The 24,122-nt window shown below is 38.2% G+C and overlaps 1 protein-coding gene across 6 annotated transcripts in view; it reads right to left on the bottom strand.

Annotated features, from left to right (window-relative positions):
• Positions 1-24,122, bottom strand: part of ARHGAP28 (Rho GTPase activating protein 28) — a 238,739-nt gene that overhangs the window by 60,751 nt on the left and 153,866 nt on the right. For all 6 annotated transcript variants that reach the window (XM_082697300.1, XM_082697303.1, XM_082697299.1 and 3 more), the window contains exons 3-4: positions 22,579-22,796; positions 5,886-5,978 (exon numbers count right to left, since the gene is read on the bottom strand). In XM_082697300.1, the coding sequence (XP_082553426.1) occupies positions 5,886-5,978; positions 22,579-22,796 (311 nt within the window). The remainder of the gene's footprint in view (positions 1-5,885; positions 5,979-22,578; positions 22,797-24,122) is intronic.

Below are 24,122 nucleotides of genomic sequence, written 5' to 3'. Positions count from 1 at the left end.
GAATCGGTTTGGTAAAATAAAAACCTCTACCTAAGAGTTGCTTTGGAACATTTCTAGAGAGGAAGGAGAAAAACAAACAAATAACAGAATTGTACAAAGAGTACGAAAGGATCCTAGGTAAATAGTTAAAAATGTTTGCAAAATAGAAGCTAAGTAGACCAGCCCCTTAAATATACAAACAAACCCTGAATATAGTGCAAAAAAATCTCCCAAAATGTAGTTTAAATAAAATGAACTAACTGCCTTAGGGTATAGGATCCCAGGATGAGTATACTGGCCTAAGAAGGAAATCATGAGGCCTAACAAAAGACATGGAGGGCAGATTGAAATGAATCAGTTTTGCCTGGAAGCAATAAATTAGGTTCTTCATTCCTGTCATCGGTTTGATATCTGCGGATAATGTGTACTGACCTACCTGCCTCCTCTACACACTTCAAAGTTAAGTACACCCCACTTAGAAGAACACACAATCAATAATTTTAGCCTTTGGAGAAACTGATCTACTCAAGTGCAAAGGAAATATCTCATCAATTAAAAATTAATAAAGTCAGTGCTATGACTCTACAGAGAACTTTAGGGGCCCACTGAGCTGTAGAGTTCCACCTGAAAGTGTGCTGGTGCCCTCTGTCTTGTGGAACACTTTCTACCCTATGCTTCCTTGGATCGAGTATCTGGTGGATTATCCCCCCCCTTCTGTGACAGGATTCTCAATGGACAGCAGAACGAGGGAGGGACTGGGGAGCTGGACAGGAAAAAACACCCTGGATCCAGACTCCTGGTCAGAAGCTCTCTCTGCAGTGGAGGCAAAACCTAAAACCGGAAACACGTGCTGCCACTCAACAGGAGATGTGCACTTCCCTGACCAGATGGTTCTCACACTCAGGCAGACACTTCACTGTTTACGTCACTTACTATTACACATTCCAAAAGCTGACATTTTTCCACACAAGATGTTTATATTTGAAAATAAATGGAAAAAAATCTAAATATTTATATCTTAGTTGATACTTGAAAATATTGAAAAAAAACATTTACATGGTAGTCTGTTATTTTTATGTATGAGCTCACCCTTGAGGATCAAGCTTTCGTTGACAAATCCTCTACTTGGGATACAGGCACAAAAATTAGTTTTTGTGTTTGTTTCTCGCTATAGATACTTTTGGAATTTAGTTATTTTTTTATTTACCTACTAAAGTATTCCCTGCTGAGTTTATGAGCTATGGGTGATGACCCGTGGGTGGCTTGTTTGCCAACAATCTGAATTACATCTTTACTCAAGAGAAATGATAATATACACCCTTTACATGAAATGAATCTCCATGGTGGCATTAGGCACAACTGCTCAAAACTGGAAACATCCAAACGTCCATCATGAGGTGAACAGATATACCAGTAGTCGTATATTTATGCTATGGAATACTAGTAATAATAAAAGAACCAAACTTCCATCACATGCAGCAAATGGATGTATCTAAAAAACTTACCGTGAGTGAAAAAAGCCAGACACAGAAGTGCATTTTGTATTTATAGTTCTACTTATATGAGAGTGAAAACCATCCTAACGTGTTAGAAATCACCACAGGGCTTGCCTGGGTAGGAGCAGGATGACAACTGGCTGGCAAGGGGTTCAGAGAGATTTCTGCTGTGATGGAAATGTTCTGTTTTGGTGGGCTTGGTTGTATGGGTAAAAACATATGTTGGAATTAACTGAATTACACACCTAAAATACATGCACCTAATGTTTATAAATTATACATCATAAAAATCCATAAAAATAATTTTGATTCCTTCAAAAAATTTAATTCTTCTATTCAGTGTGATTTAAGGGGCCATTGCTGCTATGAACCAAGAACCCATGGCTGTTCTGGGGAAAAAGTTGTTTTTGAGAAATAAGAATTTGTTTATTGAAACTTAGAAAAAGAATGAGACAAGCTAAAAAAAAAACTACATTCATGACCAAGAAAAAAACCTAAACCTACTAATCTGGAAAATAAAGATGAAGAGACAGAGCAAACAGACTAACATGAGAGGAAGTTTAGGAGATACGAAATTTAGGGGGCTCCTGGATGGCTCAGTTGTTAAGCATCTGCCTTCAGCTCAGATCATGATCCCGGGGTCCCAGGATAGAGCCCATATAGGGCTCCCTCCTTGGTGGGAAGCCTGCTTTTCCCTCTCCCACTCTCCCTGCCTGTGTTCCCTTTATCACTGTGTCTCTCTCTCTCTGTCAAATAAATAAATAAAATCTTAAAAAAAAAAAAAAGATACTGAAATTCAAGGATGCCTGGGTGGCTCAGTTGGTTAAACATCTGACTCTTGATTTTGGCTCAGGTCATGATCTCAGAGTCGTGAGATGGAGCCCTGCATCAGGGTCCACACTGGGCATGGAGCCTGCTTAAAATTCCCCCCACCACCTCTGCCCTTCCCTTTCCTTCCTCCCCCAATTCTAAAAAAAATTTAAAAAGAAGATACTGCATTTCATTCACACATAGCAACAACCATCTAATATGTGTTCTAGAAGGGCGGGGACACAGAAAAATGGGGAGGAAAAAATGACTTAAGACATAAAAGAAGACAGTGTCCAGAAACTAGAGGGGGGGGAACAGTTCTCAGGTGAAAAGAACTTGCCAAGTAGAGACCAAAATGAATGAAATAAAGGGCAGATCCTCAAGAAAATTCAGAATTCCAGGAATAAATTCAAAATAAATTAAAAATTCAAAAATTCAAAAATTGGCAGCGAAACAAACAAAAATATACCCCCTCATTTATGAAGGAATGAGATTTAGGCAACTAAAATAAGAAAATAAAAACAAATAATGTAAGAGTGCAATAGTCAGTCACTAAACATTAGAAGATATTCTATCATAAAAGTTATCCAGGACAGCTAAGGTTTTTCAATAGTAACGGCCAGTCAGTTGACACACGTTCCTGTTGGGAATATTAACATGGTATCCAGAGTTTGCTAACCATCTTGTAAGAGTATGGATTAAATGCCAAGGTGGCAGCATAAAAGGCAAAAAGCAGAAATTCATGCTAAGCCTGTACTGCAGATGTATCAGCGACAGTCTACCAACCACCATCAGTACTTGTTTTGTGATTAAAACAAATTCCTACTTGTTTAAATCAAAGTTCCTTAGATTTTTTCATGAAGCAAACACAGATGTAACTGACATTGTTTTTAACAGATGCTATGACTGTATGCTGCAGTGAATTATGAAAGAATAGCAAATACAGGCATTTGATTTTCACTTAAGACACTGGAAATAAAGTAGATCAACTACTTTGCTTTTTGCATATACTAACGCCTCAAATAACTAATTCATTTATGTGGACTGCACATTTTATCTATCCAAGAAGTGATTTTTAGAGGTTTGTTATGATGTTAGACTGGATTGTAGGACTTTTGTAAATGCCCAAATTCAGTGGCATTTGTGATGAGAGTCAAGGGTCAACTGTATATAATACATAAATAGACTATGTTAAGTAGGTTATTTCAAAATAAATACTTCAGATATTAATAAAATAATAAGATGTAATATGGACTCTTTTTTAAAGATTTACTGAGCTATGACATACAATTAACTACAAACATTTAAAGATTAAAGTATACAGTTTGATGTTGTTTTGACAAAAAATGTAGGCCTGTGAAACCATCACCACAGTCAAGACAATGAACAAAATCGGCACCACAAAAATGATCTTATAGCCCTTTGTTAACCTCTCCTTCCTTCCTCTCCTCATCCATCCCCAGGTCACCGGGGAATCACAATCTTCCTTCTCTCACTATAGGTTAGTTACATTTTCCATAATTCTACATAAATTGGATCTTTTTGATCTGGCTTCTTTCACAACGCATAACCACTTTGCGATCCATCCACATTGTACATATCAATTAATTGTACATATGTACATATAAAGTTCATTGCATTTTATTGCTGAGTAATATTCTGTTGTATGGATATGCCAGAATTTGTTCATCCATTCATCTATGGGGAAAAACTATTCCCAGTTTGGGACTACTGTACTAGAAGCATTTGAATAAGTCTTTGTATGAACATATATTATGTATGAGTAGAACAGCTGCATCTGCAGTATATATATGTGTAACATTTTAAGAAGCTGTCACACTATTTTCCGAAGTGGATGGCCCACTTTACATTCCCACCAGCAGTGCAGGAGAGCGTCATCTGCTCTGCACCCTCAACAGCAGCTGAAATGGTCAGTCTTTTTAATTTCAGTCATTCCACAGGTTTTGTGGGAATATCTCACTGTGGCTTTATTTGCATTTCCATAATCACTAGTGCTACTGAGCACCTTTCACGAGTTTATTTGCCATCATTTTTGGTGAAGTGTCCATTTGAATCTTCTTCCCATTTTAGAAGATGAGAAAAATACCAAACACTGGAAAGCTCAAAGTATATTCTTGAAAGAGAAAGCGGATTTGTTTTCAGAGGTAAAGGGAATTAAGGGAACTAAAGGTTAAATATTGGCAGGAAACAAACTGGGAATAATTTTCAATATCAAAAGAAATTTTATATTATTTCTGTAAACAACTGGAGTTATATTCTGGGATTAAATGGGAAAGTTATTCAGATGATCAAACCTCTCTTTTCTAAAACCTAATACAGTGAACAAAACATAAAAACAGGAAAAAAGATTCCCAGCAACATTCACATGAGAGGTGACTGGAGAGAGAGATATTCTAGGAATAACATAAATTCTTCTATAATCCAACTGCTGCCCCATCAAAACAGCACTAATGAAGAATGTAAATGGAGGGGCACCTGGGTGGCTCAGTGGGTTAAGGCCTCTGCCTTTGGCTCAGGTCATGATATCAGGGTCCTGGGATCAAGCCCTGCATTGGGCTCTCTGCTCAGCGGGGAGCCTGCTTCCCCCCACTCTCTCCGCCTGCCTCTCTGCCTACTTGTGATCTCTGCCTGTCAAAAAATAAATAAAATCTTAAAAAAAGAGAAAGAGAGAGAGAATGTAAATGGAGAAAATTTTTAAATAGACAACTGTCATGTCCAAAATGAGAAAAGACAACCCAAAGTGTGAGTAACCATACTTGGGTTCACTATATGAACATTCAAACAAACCCAACACCATGTCAGCAAAGAGGAGAGAACCTACTACAATTCACCATTCTGCCTTTTGTTATCTGGGAGGAAGTTAGGAGAGGGAATATGAGGACAGAAAAAGAAAAAAGAAAAAAGAGACTATATGACTTCTACCAAAGAGAGAAGGTAGGAGTACACATAGAAACCTGTGAGAAAATGTTCTGGGCTAAACCATAAATGCAGTCCCCTTTCCTGTTTGGAAATAGATATAAGCTCCATCCTCCTCCTCAGGCTTGTCTGGCTGTTCCTTCTTCTGGGTCACCTGGGAGGAGAAGTGGGGATGGGGCAAGCAGGGAGATGGGAGAGGGAGGGAGACACTGGACACCTGAGGTTACATGTATGGTCAGAAGGAGGGTGCTTGACCTTCACCTTGTACTGCACAAATAGTAGAAACCTGAGGACACATGTTTCCCCTCCAGCAGAGGGACCTATGACTTGATGGAATAAACACTCTTCTGAGAATTTTTTAAAATAAAAGAAAAATGGAGAGGAGATAAATCTGTCCCAGGAAAGGCCTACAATCATTGGTTTTCTGGGTATTTATCTTTTTTTATAGAGTATGCAATTATTTGTGGATTTAACTATTAAAGTTGGCTTTATTTAATGCTTAATGTTTTCCTGCAAATTGAGTAAATGTGGATAGGTATGTTGAGAGCTGCAGCTGTCCAGCCATCTTAATTATGGTACATTGTTCTGAAGTTTTGCCTGATTGTCTTGAAAAAAATGACTTCTTCATTCATCCCTATCCCCAGCTATCCTGCTGTAACTTACCAAGGACCCACTTGTTTTGATAATTCCTGGCAGTTCTTTTTCCTCCAGGGTTCCATCCAACTGAGCAGTATGGTTGTCACAGGTATCACCTGGCTAATGAAAGAATGAAGGTCATTTTCAACCAGGCATATCTGCCCCAACATGATTGTTTATTCAATTACACATTATATAAGACTCTACAAATGTATAGTCATGTGGTGATGGAGCATAAGTTGGTCTCAAAAGCAAACACTGTTAATTACCTGCCAAAATCCACTTTTCTTAACTTACGAATATCATGATTTGCTCCAAAGATGTTATGTCTAAACTAAAAACACTAAAGTGTGATCATGTGATGGCTCTGACCAATGAGATACAAGCAGAATCCTACTTGGTAGAGCATCCAGGAAGGCTAATGTTTTCTTGTTAAAGTGGATAGAATCCACTAGCTGATGCTGCTTCTTCTTCACAAGGATTCAGTGTCTGTGATGCCCAGATATACTTGAGAAGCACTAAATATTAGCCCATAGGCCAAGTGGAGCAGAATGGAAAGATGAAAAACTTGGTAGATTCATGCTAGGAAATCAGCCACACCAGCCTCAGACTTTAAGGATAATAAATCTCTAATCATCTAAGTCATGAAGCTTACTGATTAACCTATGCCACTTTAAAACCAACTTTATAATTTTTTGTAATGATTTACAAATCAGCAAGAGCAGTTTTTTCAATCAAGAAACTAGAAATACATTAGGTTGACTAACTCAAAAACACATAAGACTGAACCAAATATTTGATTCCTATTCACTGAATATTGTAAAAGCTCTGATTTTCATTATGCAGCAAGTGTTATCTAGAGATTATTATGATTGTGATAGATGGCATTTTAGGTCTTGTGCATATGCTCTAAGATTTTTAGCAGCATTTGTGATATAATGGCTTTCCCCAAAATAAAACGCAATTATTCTATTCCATGATTGAAGCAACATTTTGCCAAATTAAACATACTGGATATTAATGAAATCATACATTGCTACATGAGACTTCAAAACTGTTGTTTTTCATCTTGCTTTTCCATATTTTCTAACTTTCCCCCAATATGTATGCATTATAGTAAGAAAAATAGACATCTGTTTCCAAGTAGAAGCAATGCTAAAGAGGCAGTACAAGAAACAAGGTCAAGACAGAGAACTGAGAGCACACCACTTCCAATCACTCAGAACTAGAGAAAGGTGTGTACTGTTATAAGAATAGCTCCAAGTGGCACTGGAAACCAACAAGGTGTCCTAATAACAGATGAGACATTGTTAGAAATTCCTGCCAATTAAAATGTAAACAATGTATTTCATAATTGTATAGAGCTTACCCTAAGAACAGCATAAATCAACATTGCTGGCAAAGAAAGGTTAAATCGACAAACAGCAAACATACAACCAAGCGAGTTCAATGTGAAAATTACAAAGGGGAGGAAGGAGCCTTAGCTCAGTGGCCACAATAATTTATCATGAAGTGTTTCCTCAATGGAGGAACCAGACAGATCTCCCAAAGGCTCCCTTTACACCGAACAGCAGGCAGTAGCTACATATGGGCCCAAGAAAATCACTTCGGCTGAAGTGAACCACCTGCCTTGGAAAGTTGTCCAGGGTTGAGACCAAAACACAGGTAACTCTGGACCTTCATCAAAGTCACGGAAGGGAGAATAAAAAGAAACATCAGTTTTTGTCTTGGATAGTAAGAAATGAAGTCATTCACCCCTCTCCCTTTGGTGTGTGTGTGTGCACGCGAGCATGGATACTCATCCATATGTAGAGTTTAACTTCCATTCATTCCCATATTTTACTGACTTATACAGTACCCAAAATCAGCCCTCTCATTTAATAAAGAATCCTTTGGGAAAATATCTGTATCATGGTAGAGAAATCACATAACAATAACACATCCTAAGTCACTAAGGGGTTGGTCTAGCCCATTAAATATATATCAATCACCAAGAACCATTAGCCATTTGAGAAAATTAGTGTAATGAATAAATTTACTCATGGCAAAAAAAAAAAAAAATCAACATTCTAAAAAAGTACAGTGATAAACATTCTGGGAAAAAGAATTGAGGGAAGGGAAAAGACTTAAAATAAGTTAATTTCAGAGAGATTTGAAAAGATATTACAACCATAAATCGGGACAAACTATCATAATAAAGGGGAAGTCATTGAAAAATGAGTTCCTATCAATTAATAGTATGACTACTGAATTAAAAAATCAGTAGAGGCTAAATTATAACCACTCATGGCAAAAATGACAATTAGGAATCTACAAATTGATATAGACAAAATCTACTAGCAAAGAGAACAAATAGGAAAAAAGACAAGGAAATACAACATACAATTTAAGAACTATGTGAGTTTAACACACAGGCAATGAAAGGAAGGATAGGAAAATGGAAAATAAACTAAAGAAATAATGGAAAGAGAATTGCTAGAACTGAAAGAAAAGTAACATTTTTCACCAACAAAAAGCTAAGTGCTGACTGTAATTTAAAAAAAAGGTGTCAGGGGCACCTGGATGGTACAGTCAGTTGAGCATCCAACTCCATTTCTGCTCGGGTTGTGATCTCAGGGTTAAGAGACTTGAGCCCTGTGTGGGGCTCGTCGCTCAGCCAGTAGTCTGCTTGGGTTTCTCTTTGCCTTTGCCCCTCCCCACAACTCCCCACCAAACACATGGACATAAGCTCTCTTTCTTTCTCAAATAAATAAATTTTTTAAAAATAAAAATAAAAAATAAATTTTTAAAAAAAGATGTCATATCCTGATGACAGTTCCAGTCTCCAACACTAAAGATAAAGGTAAAAGGCTTCCAGAAATATAAAAATGAGAAAAGGAAACAAATAAAGGAGTAAGATTTAGAGAGACATCAGATTTCTCAACATTAACACTACATGAAAAAGCAAGCAGATTAATATTTACAAATTTCTGAAAAAATTAATATAGGGCCTAGCATTTGATACTTCTAGTTTAGGATTTAAGCTTTTTAGATATGAAAATTTAGTATCCACAGATATTTTTTGCCAGTTTGCTCAAAGGATAAAAGATTTAACCTGCTAAAAAGATGTAACATTTTATAATATATATGATTATGCAAATTAGTATTTGTACCATTCTCTGTATTTACTCTACTATGTTAGCCCTCACCATCCTCCTGGGAGAAAGAACAATACTCGCTTTCTCATTCCAGAAACCTGTCAGTAGTTCAGGGGTAGGGCTGGAACAAAACTTTAATGTTCTCTTCCATCTCACTGCAAGATTTCTTCACGTGTTTGGCACCACACCTGCCCCTTTATTCACCTTTAAAAGGTGGTAAGATCTTCAAGGAATTGAAATACATGGAATAGTGATAAAAGGGAAAAGAAACAAAAGAAACCTAGACTAATCATGAGAGTCCATGGCCAGGGTGGATGTATTGGGTGTGGCATATAAGACTTCAGAGTAAAGCTCACTCTTCAGTGTGGCCATGACATCTGGTAAGAGCGCAAGGACCACAAGTGGTCTAACTAGAAGCTCCCCTCCTACTCTGGTCCCTCATAAAAGGTCCCCTAGACAGACAATGTTCCTTATCTGGGGGACCAGACACAATTCCTGCTTATCCTTGAGTAACATGTTTCAGTTCCCTGTTAGCCAGTGAAATTATTCAAACAAGCGAATCACATTCTCCCGTGGGAACCACGGGGTACCTCACTCTCTTGATACTACAAAACCTGTCTCCTACCACCCCTGGTTATTCACTCTGTTCCCAAGTGCACCCCACACATGGCTCTGTGTCCACATCTCCCAAGCTGTGAGAACATGTGATAATAAATTGCTGTTGATCTTGTCTGTTGCTGAGTGTCAAGATACCCCTGTAACCCTAGGGTGGGAATCCCTCCCTCATCCACAGGATGAAGAAGAGATGATCAAAATAGTATACAGAGACAGCTAGGAGAAAGGCTGATAGAAATCCACTATTTGAAAACACTAGTATCTACTCTGTGTGTCCCTATTCTGGCTGGTCTGGAAGAGTAAATGGGAGAGAGGAATCACAGCCTGGATCAGAGTCCTGGTTGGAAGTAAGATATCTAAGACTCCCTACAATGCAGGAACAATCTAAAGCCAAGGGCACTTACTGCCAAGATAGCAGAAAAAGTAGACTTCTAACTAAATGGAATTAATAATCTTATGAGAAAATAATGAAATTAGGAAAAAAGGAAAAAAAAAACTAGTGACAAAATCTGCAAAATAGGATTGCTCACAAAACTTGACAAAACCCTCAGGCAACAGAAGAGCAGCCAGAAGACAAACTAGACACATCCAAACTCTTAAGCAGAATTTGGAAGGAACCAACAACTAGTTTGAATTAGGACAATCTTTTAAAGAACCAGATAGAATATTCCACATAAAATACATGTAAGATAAAAATAAAGTATAGAAACTAAAGATCATCATCATCATTATTCATCAGATCAATGATGGTACAAGGGTTATTCTTAGAACACCTAAAGTATCTCTCTTCCTCTGGTAGGAAAGAAAAAAAGTAGAGCTCAAGAGAAGGTTATATATGAGTTGTAACAAGGGAAAGTCTCTCTCTATAAATTTCCTGCTGTCATGAGTCCAAGTGGAGGCAGATGTCAGTAAACTTGTGCCCTTCTATGCCTCTAGTCTGGGTGCAGCACTTGAGTAAGAGGATGCAGGCCTTATGCTAAGTAGTATAAATCATGTCACTGGATTCATCTCACACATAAACCCCTTCTACTGAGATCATGTCATTGGCAGTTACGAACTCAGATTAGCACTCTTTGAATCTCTGAACTAAAATAGACAAGGTGGGCTCTACTGAAATGTTTACCTCTTGCACTAGACAGTGTACTTTTCCCCACTTATTGTTACACATTTAAAATGCTACCATGCTGCCCCTCATAAACTATTTATATGAAATGTCAAAGTATTTCTTATATTGAGAATTAAATCAATATTGAAAGATACATGGAGAGTAGCATAAAACTCTCTATTACGTGTTCAGGAAAAAGAACAACATTTAGATGATGATATCCCTGACATCTTGACTTCTGACTGGGGCTAGAACTGCAGCCATGGTTTTGTTGTTGTAAAAGCAGACAGGCCATGTAGTTATTTGTGGATTTAACTAATTTTTCATTCCTGAGTTTAAGAGTCTCTGTTTCCTTCTTTCTTTCTTCTTTTTTCCTACACAAGTTTTTGTTTTTTAAAAGAGCACACTTACCAGCTGAATGGAAGTAAAGGTTTCAGATATTTTCCAAAATATTTATAAAACACTTCATTGTTGAGAAATCACTTCTGGAGTGGTGGCTATCAAACAAATAATTATAAATTATTTTTTCAGTGTTCCAAAATTCATCTGTTTCCTTCTTTCTTATAAGGCAAGTAAGCATTTTGCTCAAGTTTTCCTGACTGCCTTAAAATAATCACTTTTCCCAGCCTCCTTACTCTTAAGTCCCTTGCTTTACCTTACCAGCTGACCATTTCTGCGAGGAATGGCTGATATCCCTTCTTCATACAAAGTCACATACAAAAGAGGAGCTGGGATACAACCAAAATCATCTGGCCATTGAAAAAAATGAAAGTTCAGGTTTATTCAGGCATATTCTCCACAGCGTAACTGCACATTCAAGTATGTGTTCTGCATATATGTGTACATTGATGCAGATTTGTGGAGAGATCCACAGATCTTATTGCTGTGCACCAATCATTGCATGTAGCCACTCACCTGCCAATACTGAGAGCCCACTACATTCAGGGCATGATGACAGACATTGGTCTCTGTGGAGAATACTGTTAATTGTTCACCCCAAACCCAATCACCAGTCTTCCTTAAAAGAATCCTGATTTTCCACCCCTCAGGGACATTTGTGTCAACTAAAACAAATGAAAACCAAACAAACAAAAAAAAAACATCGAATTCTTAGACTCTGTTGCAGCTAAGGATGATCACATACATTTCTGGGCAATGAAAGGCAACTGGGATTCTAACAGAGTAAGATTTCTAGGAGATTAAGCTCAGAAAGATAGAGTGAGTTGGTACAAGTTCCAGGAATGGCCCGGAATATGAATATAGCGCTAGGAGTGGCCCAACAAACTTACAGGTAAAAGGATGAAGGCTGCATATGAATGACAAAGTAGAAAGACAGAAAGAAGATGGAAGCATAGAACACCTACCTTCACCTTCTTCCAAAAGAGAGAGAGAAAAAAAAATCTGTATTTGTATAACTCATGATTTCTTAGGTTTTCTGTTACATGCAGTGGAATGTGTATACAGGTAATACAATCATCGTTTCTTAAATAAGAGTGAATGAGGAGCTCCTAGGTAGCTCAGTCAGCTGAGCATCCGACTCTTGATTTTGGCTCAGGTCATCATTTCAGGGTCATTCGGAGCCCCACATTGGATTCTGCAGTGGGCTTGAAGCCTGCTTAAGATTCTCTCTCTTGGGAAGCTGGAGGAGAGGTGGAAGGGTGGGGAGTTGCAGGGAGAAGCGATAATTGGGTGAGGGGCATTGAGAAGGGCACCTGATGTAATGAGCACTGGGTATTCCATGTGACTATGAATCACTAAATTTTACCTATAGAACTAATTAAAAAAAAATTCTCTCTCCCTCTCCCACTAGTGTGAGCACATGCATTCTCTCTCAAATTAATTAACTGAAAACTAATTCAGGGTGCATGACTATTTTTATGCAGTCAGTTATGCTGGTCTCACCTTTGACTAGTTCTTTATCAATTATGAAGTTGGAAATAAATTAGATAGACTGTTTTGCTCAATTAAATGTGTTACTGAAAGGAACATCTGATTCACATCTTCTATATATTAGAAACAAATGTATTTGGGCACTGAAATTCTACTCATGATGAACAATACTATAGACTGCAATATGTAACCAGAAGCTGATTTAGGATTTGTGATTTAGTGTATAATAGTTCTACTAACACAAGGGTTAAATATTCTTTTATGGCTAGGATTCCACTAAAAATTATATTTATTGGATATTTAATTAAATCATAAAAATTTATTTGGGGCTGTGGCACCTGGGTGGCTCAGTGGGTTAAGCCTCTGCCTTTAGCTCAGGTCATGGTCTCGGGGTCCTGGGATGGAGCCCTGCATCGGGATCTCTGCTAAGCAGGGAGCCTGCTTCCCCCCCCCCCCCTCTCTCTCTCTGCCTGCCTCTCTGCCTACTTGTGATCTCTCTCTCTCTGTGTCAAATAAATAAATAAAACCTTAAAAAAATTTATTTGGGGCTATAGAAGCAGTCATTTATCTTGCTTGTCCATATTTTCTAAGTTTCCAGGAAAGATTATTTTTGTAATAATAGGGAAAAACACATTTTTTGGAAGAAACAAATATTACTGAAGAAACAGCATAGGAAAATTGGATCAAGATAGCAAAATGCACATACCAATTTCCCCTCCCTCCACAAATCTGACTCAAAGTGTCAAAGAGATACCTTTTTCAAAGAGTAGATCTAGAAACCACTAAACATTTCCATTAACAGAACAGAAATTGTTGGATGTTCCTGGAAGATAAAAAGCAAGCAAGAATGGTTTGATAAGGGCAGAGGAAAACGTCAGCCCGAAAAAAAACTACAAAGAAAAATGTGTAGAAGATAAATGCTGATCTAGAAAAAGCACATATCCAACATGAGAATAAAAAAAAAAAACAACAGTAAGAGGGTGCTTGGCTGGCTCAGTGGGTTAAGCCTCTGCCTTCAGTTCAGGTCATGATCTCAGGGTCCTGGGATTGAGCTGGCACATCGGGCTCTGTGCTCAGCAGGGAGCCTGCTTTCCCCTTCTCTCTCTGCCTGCCTCTCTGCCTACTTGTGATCTACGTCTGTCAAATAAATAAATAAAATCGTTAAGGAGAAAAAAAAAAAAAAAGAACAGAAAAAAAAAAAGGGCATCCCTAATTCAGAAGACAATGGCCAAAGTAACCTAAGAATGTTCTGAACAAAGAGGCCAGGAAACAATCCCTTCCTCTAGCACTGAACAGCAGGCAGCAGCTAAATGGGATTCCAGAATAAAACACAACAAGCATTCTCTTGGTGAGCACCTGACTTGGGGAGGAGGAGGAATGTCGTCCTGGTGTAGTGGTCCTGGACAAAAATAAAATTGACCTTCACTGGAGCCTTCTAAAAGAATATAGATAGAAGTATAAAAAGGAAAGTTAGGTTTGTCTGAAAAACAAATAAATTACAGTTCTTCAAGATTATCATTACTTTGGAATTGATACCGTATTTGTTTGTCTTAAAGTGAAATGTGACAGCTGACTGACACACTTGACCACTCACACAGGCCCAGACTGCATCCACTATGAGAATATTGGAGAGAAAATAAGTCTACATGATTACACAGGAAATATACAGTCTTTACCTATACTGATCAATCAGTCAATGACTTAACCTAGTCCTCCATTAATAAATAAGAATCAACACCCAAAGATCAAAATCAACTGAACAATAGTAATGTAATGATGGCAAAAATAAATACAGGATCCTGAAGAAGAAAACAGTAATTCAAGGAAACAAAGACCACGTTGGAATTTAAGGTTTAATTTAGTACCTTAGAGTGCAAAAAAGAGCAGATCACTAAGGCACAGAGAAACTCAGGGGAAAGAAGAGGCTTCAGGAAATTAATAATATGACTGTTAAATTTCTTCAAATCAGGACAACTGGGTGGCTCAATCAGTCAAGCCTCTATCTTTGGCTCAAGTCATGATCCCAGGGTCCTGGGATCAAGTACCACATTGAGCTCCCTGCTGGGTGGGGAATCTCCTTCTCCTTCTCCTCCCTGCTTGTGCTCACTCTCTCTCTCATATAAATAAATGAAACCTTTAAAGAAATTTCTTAAAATTAACTAAATGCTGAAGTATCAATACAACCATGACCAAATTATTGTCATTAAAAAAAAAAAGTTGAAGAGATAGGAAAGAATGTAGAATAAGCATACATATAATTAAAGCTTGGAAAACAAGAAAACATTTAAGAGACACAGAAGTTCAATTCAAACAATGCAACAGTCATCTAACAGAAGTTCCAGAAGGAGATAAGGGAGAAAAAGAGGAATTAGTATTGGTTTTAAATGTTAGAAGACAATATATAGAACCAAAAAATGACTGAGTGCTCATATTGAAAGAGCTTTCATATGGAAAATCCCTAGCAGACTAGGACGTATGTTGTGAAAAGGTTAAACTGGAAAAAATGCAAGGTTCCAACAATAAACATAAAGCTCAAAAAGCTTCCACATTGGTATATAAAGGAATGAGGTCAGTAGAGATACCATGCTTCTCCACAGTCAACAGTGCACAAGAGAAGACAATGGGTAAGTATCTCCAAAATTCTCGAGGTTATTCCAAGCATGGGATTCAATGTGCAAAAAATTAAGAAAAGACTAGCATAATCTAATTCTCTTTTAAGTTACTGAATTTGTATCTTCACTAGGTAAGTACAGTGGATCAGATTCATATGTATAAGATTAACGTAAACTTATCTCATGAAACTCAAGACGTTAAATCTTCATTAAGAAAGTGAAATGGAAACTTTAGGTGACTGTTCTATTATTGTACATAAATGAGGACAAAGAAAGAAATAAAGAGTAGGAGTGGATGGAGTACAGGAGGACAGAGAAACACACACACACACACACACACACACACACACACAGAAGGAAGGAGGAAGTGAAGGAGGAAGAAGCAAATAGAGACAGAGAGGACAGACAGGTACTTTGGGCAAAAGAAGGAGGGAGAGAGGAATTGGTATTTATGCTGTCACATTCAGATAGGAACTTAAAAAGTTTAGGTATGTTTCTAAGAAACTTCCAGGTCCACTTGCAGAAACAGATGCTGAATTTTTTAGGAAGAAAATCTGTGAAGATGTTTATCAGGTCTGATACATGGTACATATACCATATTTTTAAAATTAAATTCAATTAGCCAGCACATAATATATCATTAATTTCAGATGTAGAGCTAAGTAGTTCATCAGTTGCATATCACATCATGACCCTCCTTAAAGCCCAACACCCAGTTGCCCCATCCCCCTGTCCACGTCCCCTCCACCAACCCTCAGTTTGTTTCCTTCAATTAAGAGTCTCATGGCTTTTCTCCCTCTCTGATGAGTTCTTATTCACTTTTCCCACCCTTCCCCTATGATCTTCTACACTGTCTTTTATATTCCACATACAAGTGAAAGCATACAATAAATGTCTTTTTCTGACTGATTTATTTTGCTCAACATAATACCCTCCAGTTCCATCCACGCTGATGTAAATGGTAAATATTCATCCTGTCTGATGGCTGAGTAATATTCCATTGTACATATATTCCACATCTTCTTTATCCATTCATCTGTCAATGGACATCTAGGCTCACAACACAGTTTAGCTATTGTGGACAATGCTTCTATAAACATTGGGGTATAGGTGCCCCATTGGATCACTACATTTATATCTTTGGGGTAAATACCGAGTAGTGCAATTGCTAGGTCATAGGGTAGCTCTATTTTCAACTTCTTGAGGAACATCCACACTGTTTTCCAGAGTGGCTGCACCAGTTAGCATTCCCACCAACAGTGTAGGAGGGTTCTCCTTCCTCCACATCCTCACCAACATTTGTTTCCTGACTTATTAGTTTTAGCTATTCTGACTGGTGTGAGGTGGTATTCACTGTGGTTTTGATTTGTATTTCCCTGATGCCAAGTGATGTGGAACATTTTTTCATGTCTGTTGGCCATTTGGATATCTTCTTTGGAGTAACACGTGTCCATGTCTTCTGCCCATTTCTTGACTGGATTATTTGTTTTGGGGTATTGAGTTTGGTAAGTTCTTTATAGATCTTGGATACTAGCCCTTTATCTGATATGTCATTTGCAAATATCTTCTCCCATTCCATAAGTTAGTTGCCTTTTAGTTTTGTCAGCTGTTTACTTTGCGGTGAAGAAGTTTTAATCTTAATGAAGTCCCAATCATTCATTTTTGCTTTTGTTTCTCTTGCCTTTGGAGATGTGTCCAGCAAGAATTTGCTGTGGCTGAGGTCACAGAGGTAGTTGCCTGTGTTCTCCTCTAGGATTTTGATAGAATCCTGTCTCACATTTAGGTCTTTCATCCATTTTATCTTTGTGTATGGTGTAAGAAAATGGTCCAGTTTCATTATTCCACATGTGGCTGTTCAATTTTCCCAACACCATTTGCTGAAGAGACTATCTTTTTTCCTTTGGACATTCATTCATGCTTTGTCAAAGATTAGTTGAGCATACAGTTGAGGGTCCATTTCTGGGTTCTCCATTCTGTTACATAGATCTACATGTCTGTTTTTGTGCCAGTACCATACTAGCTTGATGATTACAGGCTTGCAATATAGCTTGAAGACCAGCATTTGTCACAGGTTTTCTATTGCTTCCTGTTCCAGTTTTGGTAGTTTATATGATTCTAGGAATATATCCACTTCTTCCAGGGAGAACGAGAGAAAGAGAGAGAGAGAGAGAGAGAGAGAGAAAACAAGCAAGCAGAAGGACAAGGAGAAGCAGGCTCCCCACTGAGCAGAGAGCTGGTCACAAGGCCTAATCCTAGGACCCTGGGATCATGGGTTAAGCGGCTCAGACGAAGGCAACGCTTGAACTGACTGAGCCACCCAGGCGGCCCCCAATATTCTTCTGATGTCCATTAAATGATAAATTGTTCTTCACTCCCTCTTTTCAATCTACAGGTGTCTTTGGGTCTAAAATGAATCTCTTGTAGACAGCATATTGATGGCTCTTGCTTTTTTCATCCAATCTGATACCCTTTCAAAGGTTTTCATTGGAGAATTTAGCCCATTTATATTCAGAATAACTATTGAAAGATATGGATTTAGTGCCATTGTATTATCTGTAAAGTCCCTGTTTCCATAGACTGTCTGGTTCTTTTGGTCTATGTTACTTTTGCACTCTCTCTTTGCTTACAGGACCCCCTTTTATATTGCTTGCAGGGCTGGTTTAGTGGTCACAAATTCTTTTAGCTCTTGGCTTTTGTTTTTTTGTTTTTTGTTTTAATTAATTAATTGACACAGAAAGAGAGAGCATGTGCATAAGTGGGGGGGGGGGGTAGCAGGCAGAGGAGGAGGGAGAGGCAGACTCCCCACTGAGGAGGGAGCCCAATGCAGGGCTCAATCCCAGAACTCTGGGATCATGACCTTAGCCAAAGGTAGATGCTTAGCTGACAGAGCCATCCAGGAGCCCCTTTTTAGTTTCTGTTTGTCCTAGAAGCTCTTTATCTCTCCTTCCATTCTGAATGACAGCCTTGCTGGATAAAGTATTCTTGGTTGCATTTTTTTTTTTTTTTTTAAATTTAGTACCCTGAATGTATCATGCCAGCCCTTTCTGGCCGGCCTGGTCCCTGTGGATCGGTCTGCTGCCAGTCTAATGTTCCTACCCTATACAATAAGGAACTCTTATCTCAAGCTGCTTTCAGGATTTTTTCTTTATCTCTGAAATTTGCAAGCTTCACTATTAAATGTCAGGGTGTTGACTACTTATATTGATTCTGAGGGGGGATTCACTGTGCTTCCTGGACTTGAATGCCTGTTTCCTTCCCCAAATTAGGGAAGTTCTCAACCATGATTTGCTCAAAGATATCTTCTGTTCCCCCACCTTCTTCTTCTGCAACCTCAATAATTCCAATATTGTTTTGGTTTATGGTATCACTAATTTCTCCCTTCATGGTCCATTAGGCTTTTTTTCTTCCTTTTGCTCAGCTTCCTTCTTTTCCATCATTTTGTCTTCTATGTCACTGACTCTCTCTTCTGCCTCAGTTCCCCTAGCTGTTAAAACATTCATTTTAGACTACATCTTAGTTAAAGCATTTTTAATTTTGGTCTGATTAGATTTTATTTCTGCACTAGGAGATTCTCTAGTGTCTTTTAAGCTTTTTTCAAGCCTAGCTAGTAACTTTATCATTGTTATTCTGAATTCTGGTTCTGACATTTTCTTATAACCGTACCAATTAGGTTTGGGGCAGAGAGTATTACCTCTGGTTCTTCCTTTTGTTGTGAATTTCACCTTCTAGTTGTTTTGTCCAGAGAAAAATAGATGAAGAAGAGAGCAAAATAAAGTAAAATATACACTAGACAAATCTGAAGAGGTCAGCAAGCAAACAAGAAGAGGAAAAGGGGGGCAGAGAATATAATCTTACAGATGGACAGAAAAGAGTAATCCACTTACTTGATCCTGGGTGTGTTTTGGTCTATTTGTTAGAAGACACTAAATCCCAAAATTGTAAAGAAATAAAAACTTATACATATAAGAAAATAAAAGTGAATACAGTAAAATGAAGCCCAAAATGAAGAATATATCTATAAAATGTAAATGTAAAATTAAAAATTTTTTTAAAAACCTGAAAAACAAAGAGTTGATGAAATAAGAAACTAGGTGAAAAGGAAAAAAAAAAGAAAAACAGAAAATTTTAAAATGAAATACAAAAGATTCATGAGAAATTCTATATACTATTTTCCCTTATTGCAGGAGTTTTTTAATTCTGTGTGATCCATAAACTTGGTATTTGCCTGATGCTCCTGCTGGACTTCTGGGGGAAGATTCTGAAATTCTGAGAATCTGTTGCATGGATTCTCAGGTATCTTTGCCTGGGTGGAACTGTACCACCCTTGCCAGACAGCCGGCCTCAGTGTAAGCTATTTCAGGTTGCTCTCTGTGGCTTTTGTTCCCTGAAGGCTTTTCACACCGCTTTAGAGGACGAACAAAAAAGTAAAAATGGCAGTGTCCTGATCTGCTGAACAACTAGTGTCACCAGTCTTCAGTGCACCCTCAGGGAAAAGCAGTTAATCCCTTCTGTGTGTGCTAAACTCTGCAGACTCCTGCGATGCACACCCACACAAATCCTCCTGGGAGGGGGGGTCTCATCATGGTCCCCTGGCTCACTGGGCCCCTACTTGGGGAGTAGTTGCCTGATCCTATGACAACCCCTGCTGTTTCTCTCGGGGAGGGGGGGCGCAGAGTGGGAGGAGAAGCAGCATGTTGGAGTGGTTATCACTTATTGGACCTCTGCTTGCTTAGAGAGCAGTTGCTGGACTGCGCCGTGGTTCCTGGGTTTGTGGCAACACCTAGCTGAGAGCCCATTCCAGGCTCACTGAATATAGGCTGGCTTCCTGGCTCCAAAGTTTGGGAACTCTGCCACACTCAGGCAACCCCAGTCTGTCTGTGACCCTGGGGATCCAGAGACCACACTGTCCAACCTAAGATTCTGCCCTGCTTTACCACATGAGCACTTTCCAGGCGGGGATGTCCCTCACTGGAGAAGACTTCTAAAAGTTCTGATTTTGAACTCTGCAGCTTTATCAGTTTCCAGTAGCTGGATTATAGAGGCTCCTTCCCCACCACAGTTTATCTTATGATATATCCCCTCAGATTTATGTCTCTGCACCTCCCACCTTGCAAAAAATGTTCGCTTTCTATTTGTAGGATTTCAGCAATTCTCTTCTTATATCTCAGGTTGAATTCAGAGGGTTTCAGAATGGTTTGATAGGTATGTGGCTGAATTCCTGGGACCAGATGAAACGAGGGTCCCCTACTCTTTTGCCATCTTCCCTAGAAAGCCCTACCATATTTTCTTAAAGGCTAGCTTTATGTGGGTCTTTACATTTTTGTTGAAGAACAATCTGAATTCTGAACTTGCATAAACAATGCCAGGCTTTCATGGACTTCCAGATGCTACCTTTCTCGGTATAGTGTAAGACCTCTACTCCCTTCACCTATAACCACTCTCCCTGCTGCACACCCATTCTCTGTTCACTCTGGAATGGGGCCTCAGCAGAAAGAGTAGAAGGGAGAAGAGGAAGATGTGCAGGAGAGAGAGTGCCCAGGGCCATTCCCCTTGCCCACCATAAATGTGGCCGTCTCTCTGCCTTTGCGAAAGTTAAACCCAGTTTCCTAAATCTGCATATTATGGAAAAGTAAGACACCCTTCAGTTATTTTTACACTTAAAGCCCCAGTGAGTAAGTACCTACTTTATATTTTCCTTGAGGTTCTAGGTAAAAGAGGGAAGAACACTGTTTCTATGTGACAAGAAGTTTAAAGCTTTAGAAAACATAAAGAAGCACTGTATGCATCTTCTTGAGTACCTGCAGGATTCGGAGAAGCTGCAGATACTCTCCTATTTTGCAGTTTGCTAGGTTAGAGGAAAAATCTTAGTCTGAAGTAACTAGAAACAGAAATGGTAAAGGAAGCATAAAGACCAAGTTCTTAGGAATCACTTGAAACAATCTGGGGGATAAACGTAAAATGACCCAAGGAATTTACACCAGCAGGGTAAACCTTTTCTTTGATAAGTATCTTGGCCAAGATTCTCATGGCTAAAGCCCTTACTTCAAGTTGTGGGTGTCACTTTTACTCAAATATAGATATAGAAATCTTGCCTTCCACAAAGATACAGGTTTCAACTAGGATAAAACTGAAACAGCACAAAACTAAAAATGGACTGCCTTAGGTATATCATTTTGTACTGTGAAAAGTTCTAGAACTGTACTGCTCAATACATTAGCTACAAGCCATATGTGGCAATTTAGATTTAAATCAATTAAGATTAAAAAAAATTAAAATTTCAGTACCTTATTCACACTAGCTACATATTGGACACACACTAGCTGCCCTTTTGGAAAGCACAGAAATCATTTCCATCACTTTAGAAAGCTCTATAGGACAGTGCTATTCTAGAGTATTATCAGCAAAAACACAAAGAGCAACTTGGAAATATGAGCTACTCTGACAACTACCCAGGTTGATTCATGTATCTAAGAGAAGATATGACTTTTAGATAACCTAAAGTAACTCAGATTGGAGGCTGCCTTCAAGCAAGCCTGCTACCCAATATTCTTTAAGTTTTAATTTATGTCTTATGATAACAAATTAAATAGTAAGAAACATAGATCAGAGTGATTAACTAACTTGTTCCAGGCAACTATCTGTAACTATAGCAGAATATCAAGTTTCTTTTTTTTTTTCTATATATCCCCAAAACGCCAAGAATTCTATCTGCATAGAACCTAATGTAGGACATAGGATCTTGCACACTGAAGGTATCCAGTAATACTGGTTGCATCACTGATACAATTATTGATTTCAGCGATGCAATGAATGAAGGAATAAATGAGTAGAGCTAATAGTAACATAGAGCAATAGGAGAACATGACTAAGAGCCTCAGAAATAAGATTGTGGCCACAGAATTACTAAGGGTGAGCTGGAATTTCAACCAGCCCTTTCTCAGAAAACATGTGATGCTTTCCTTATGTTTCTGAATCATTCTGTTGCCCACTTAATTAATGCTGTATCTTTCACTTTTTACTGCTTGCTTAGAATACTTTGGATTCACTTCCCTGGGAGTCCTTTGTCTGTTCACAGAATTTCTACCCAGTGCTAGATTTATTAAGTAAAGTCTCTGTGAATCCTAGGCACAAAGATTTGTTCCATTACCAAAGAAGGGAACAAATTTAGTGTTGAGGGAGACTGCTATAGGGGGGATAAGGAATAACACTTAAGTTTCAAATTTGTAAAAAATTTTGCAATCTGCTGTCTGCTTTAGTTTTCTCTAAAAGAGACAGGATGACCAACTTTTTCTAAGATCTTCTTCATGTTCTCCCTCTCACCCCTAATCAAGCCAAAATTCTGAGCCGTGTTCATTACTTACAGGAGATTCGCTGACTCCAAAGATGTCTCTGACATCCCGAACAGACTGCTTGTTCTTTTTTCTCATGGTTTGAGTGTAAGTATTATATCTCTTTTTCACAGCAGCTGCTTGGGTTCGAGTCAGTGTAGAGAGCAAGGCTTTGCCATCCTCCTCTTCATTACCCGAGATCAGGGTTGATAAACCCACGTCTTGCAACCACTCTGCTTCAAGTTCTCCTTCTGAAAAATAACATTACCAAGAAAAGGTTAGAGCAGTCTGCATTTGATTAGACAACATGTGTATCTACAGGCCTGTTCATATCAGGGTATTAGGAAGTGTCAATAAACACTATATAAAGGCCATCTTGGACCCTGAGGGCATGTTAAGTGAAATAAACCAGAAAAAGACAAATACTGTATGATCTCACTTCTATGTGAAATCTTAAAAGAAAATAAAAACAAACAAACAAAAAACAAACAAAAACCTCACAAGCTCATAGATACAGAGAACCAATTAGTGGTCGTCAGAGGTAGGAAGTAGGAGGTAGGTGAAATAGGTGAAGGGAGCAAAGGTATAAGCTTCCTGTTATAAGTCATGGGGATGTACTGTATGGCATAGTGATAACAATAATAAATAATACTATGTTGTAATATTAGAAAGTTGCTAAAAGAGTAGATCTTAAACCCTGTCATCACAAGAAAAAAAAATCTAGCTATAGTGATAGATGTAAACTAGACTTGTTCTGGTGATCACTTTGCAATGTATACAAATACCGTATCATTATATTGTACACCTGAAACTAGTATATCATATGTCAGTTATATCTCAATTAAAAAAAAAAGAAACCATCCTTTTTTCCAGAGTAATTCTGGGAAAGACCTGTAGGAATGAATTAAAAATCTGTATATTTTTAAAGCATTTATTTATTTGAGAAACAGCAATGCACGTGTGTGCACGTGGGAGGAAGGGCAGATGGAGGAGAGAGAGAGAGAGATAAGCAGGCTCCACTTGCACTCAGAGCCTGACACAGGGCTTAATGCCATGACCTTGAGTTCACTACGTGAGCCAAAATCAAGAGTCAGACGCTTACTTGACTGAGCTACCCAGCGCCCCATACAATATTTTTTAAATAAGTCAATTTTTTGAGTATTTTCTAGGAGAGTAAGGTAAATTGTCCATTTAGTAAGGTAATTTTCTTTACCAGAGTGTTAAATATAAGCCATAGTTGGACTTCCAATCTCAAACAATGATAAAATATGAATATTTAAACTAACTGTAATGGAAAAAGAGTGGCTTAGTGATACAGAAAAGGGTTTTTTAATCATTCAAATTCTGGTTTAAATCCCAATGCAACCATTTACTAGGTGAATGGCTTTGGACGAGTTTTAGCTCTAGGTTTCTGTCCTGCTTAGCAAAATTGAGGTAATAATAAGATGTATCAGTGACTATAAGGATTGTTTTATTAATTTATTCATGAGAGATGGCAAAGACTCTGGAACAGAGGATGAAATCAAAAAATATTCATTCTCTTGCTTTTCTCCAAAAGTCTGAATATTAGGTAATCT

This window comes from Mustela nivalis, assembly GCF_964662115.1.
Source record: "Mustela nivalis genome assembly, chromosome: 14".
Classification (NCBI taxonomy): Eukaryota; Metazoa; Chordata; class Mammalia; order Carnivora; family Mustelidae; genus Mustela; species Mustela nivalis.
The sequence above is the reverse complement of the archived record's forward strand: the minus strand, read 5'-3'. Positions and strand labels throughout refer to the sequence as shown.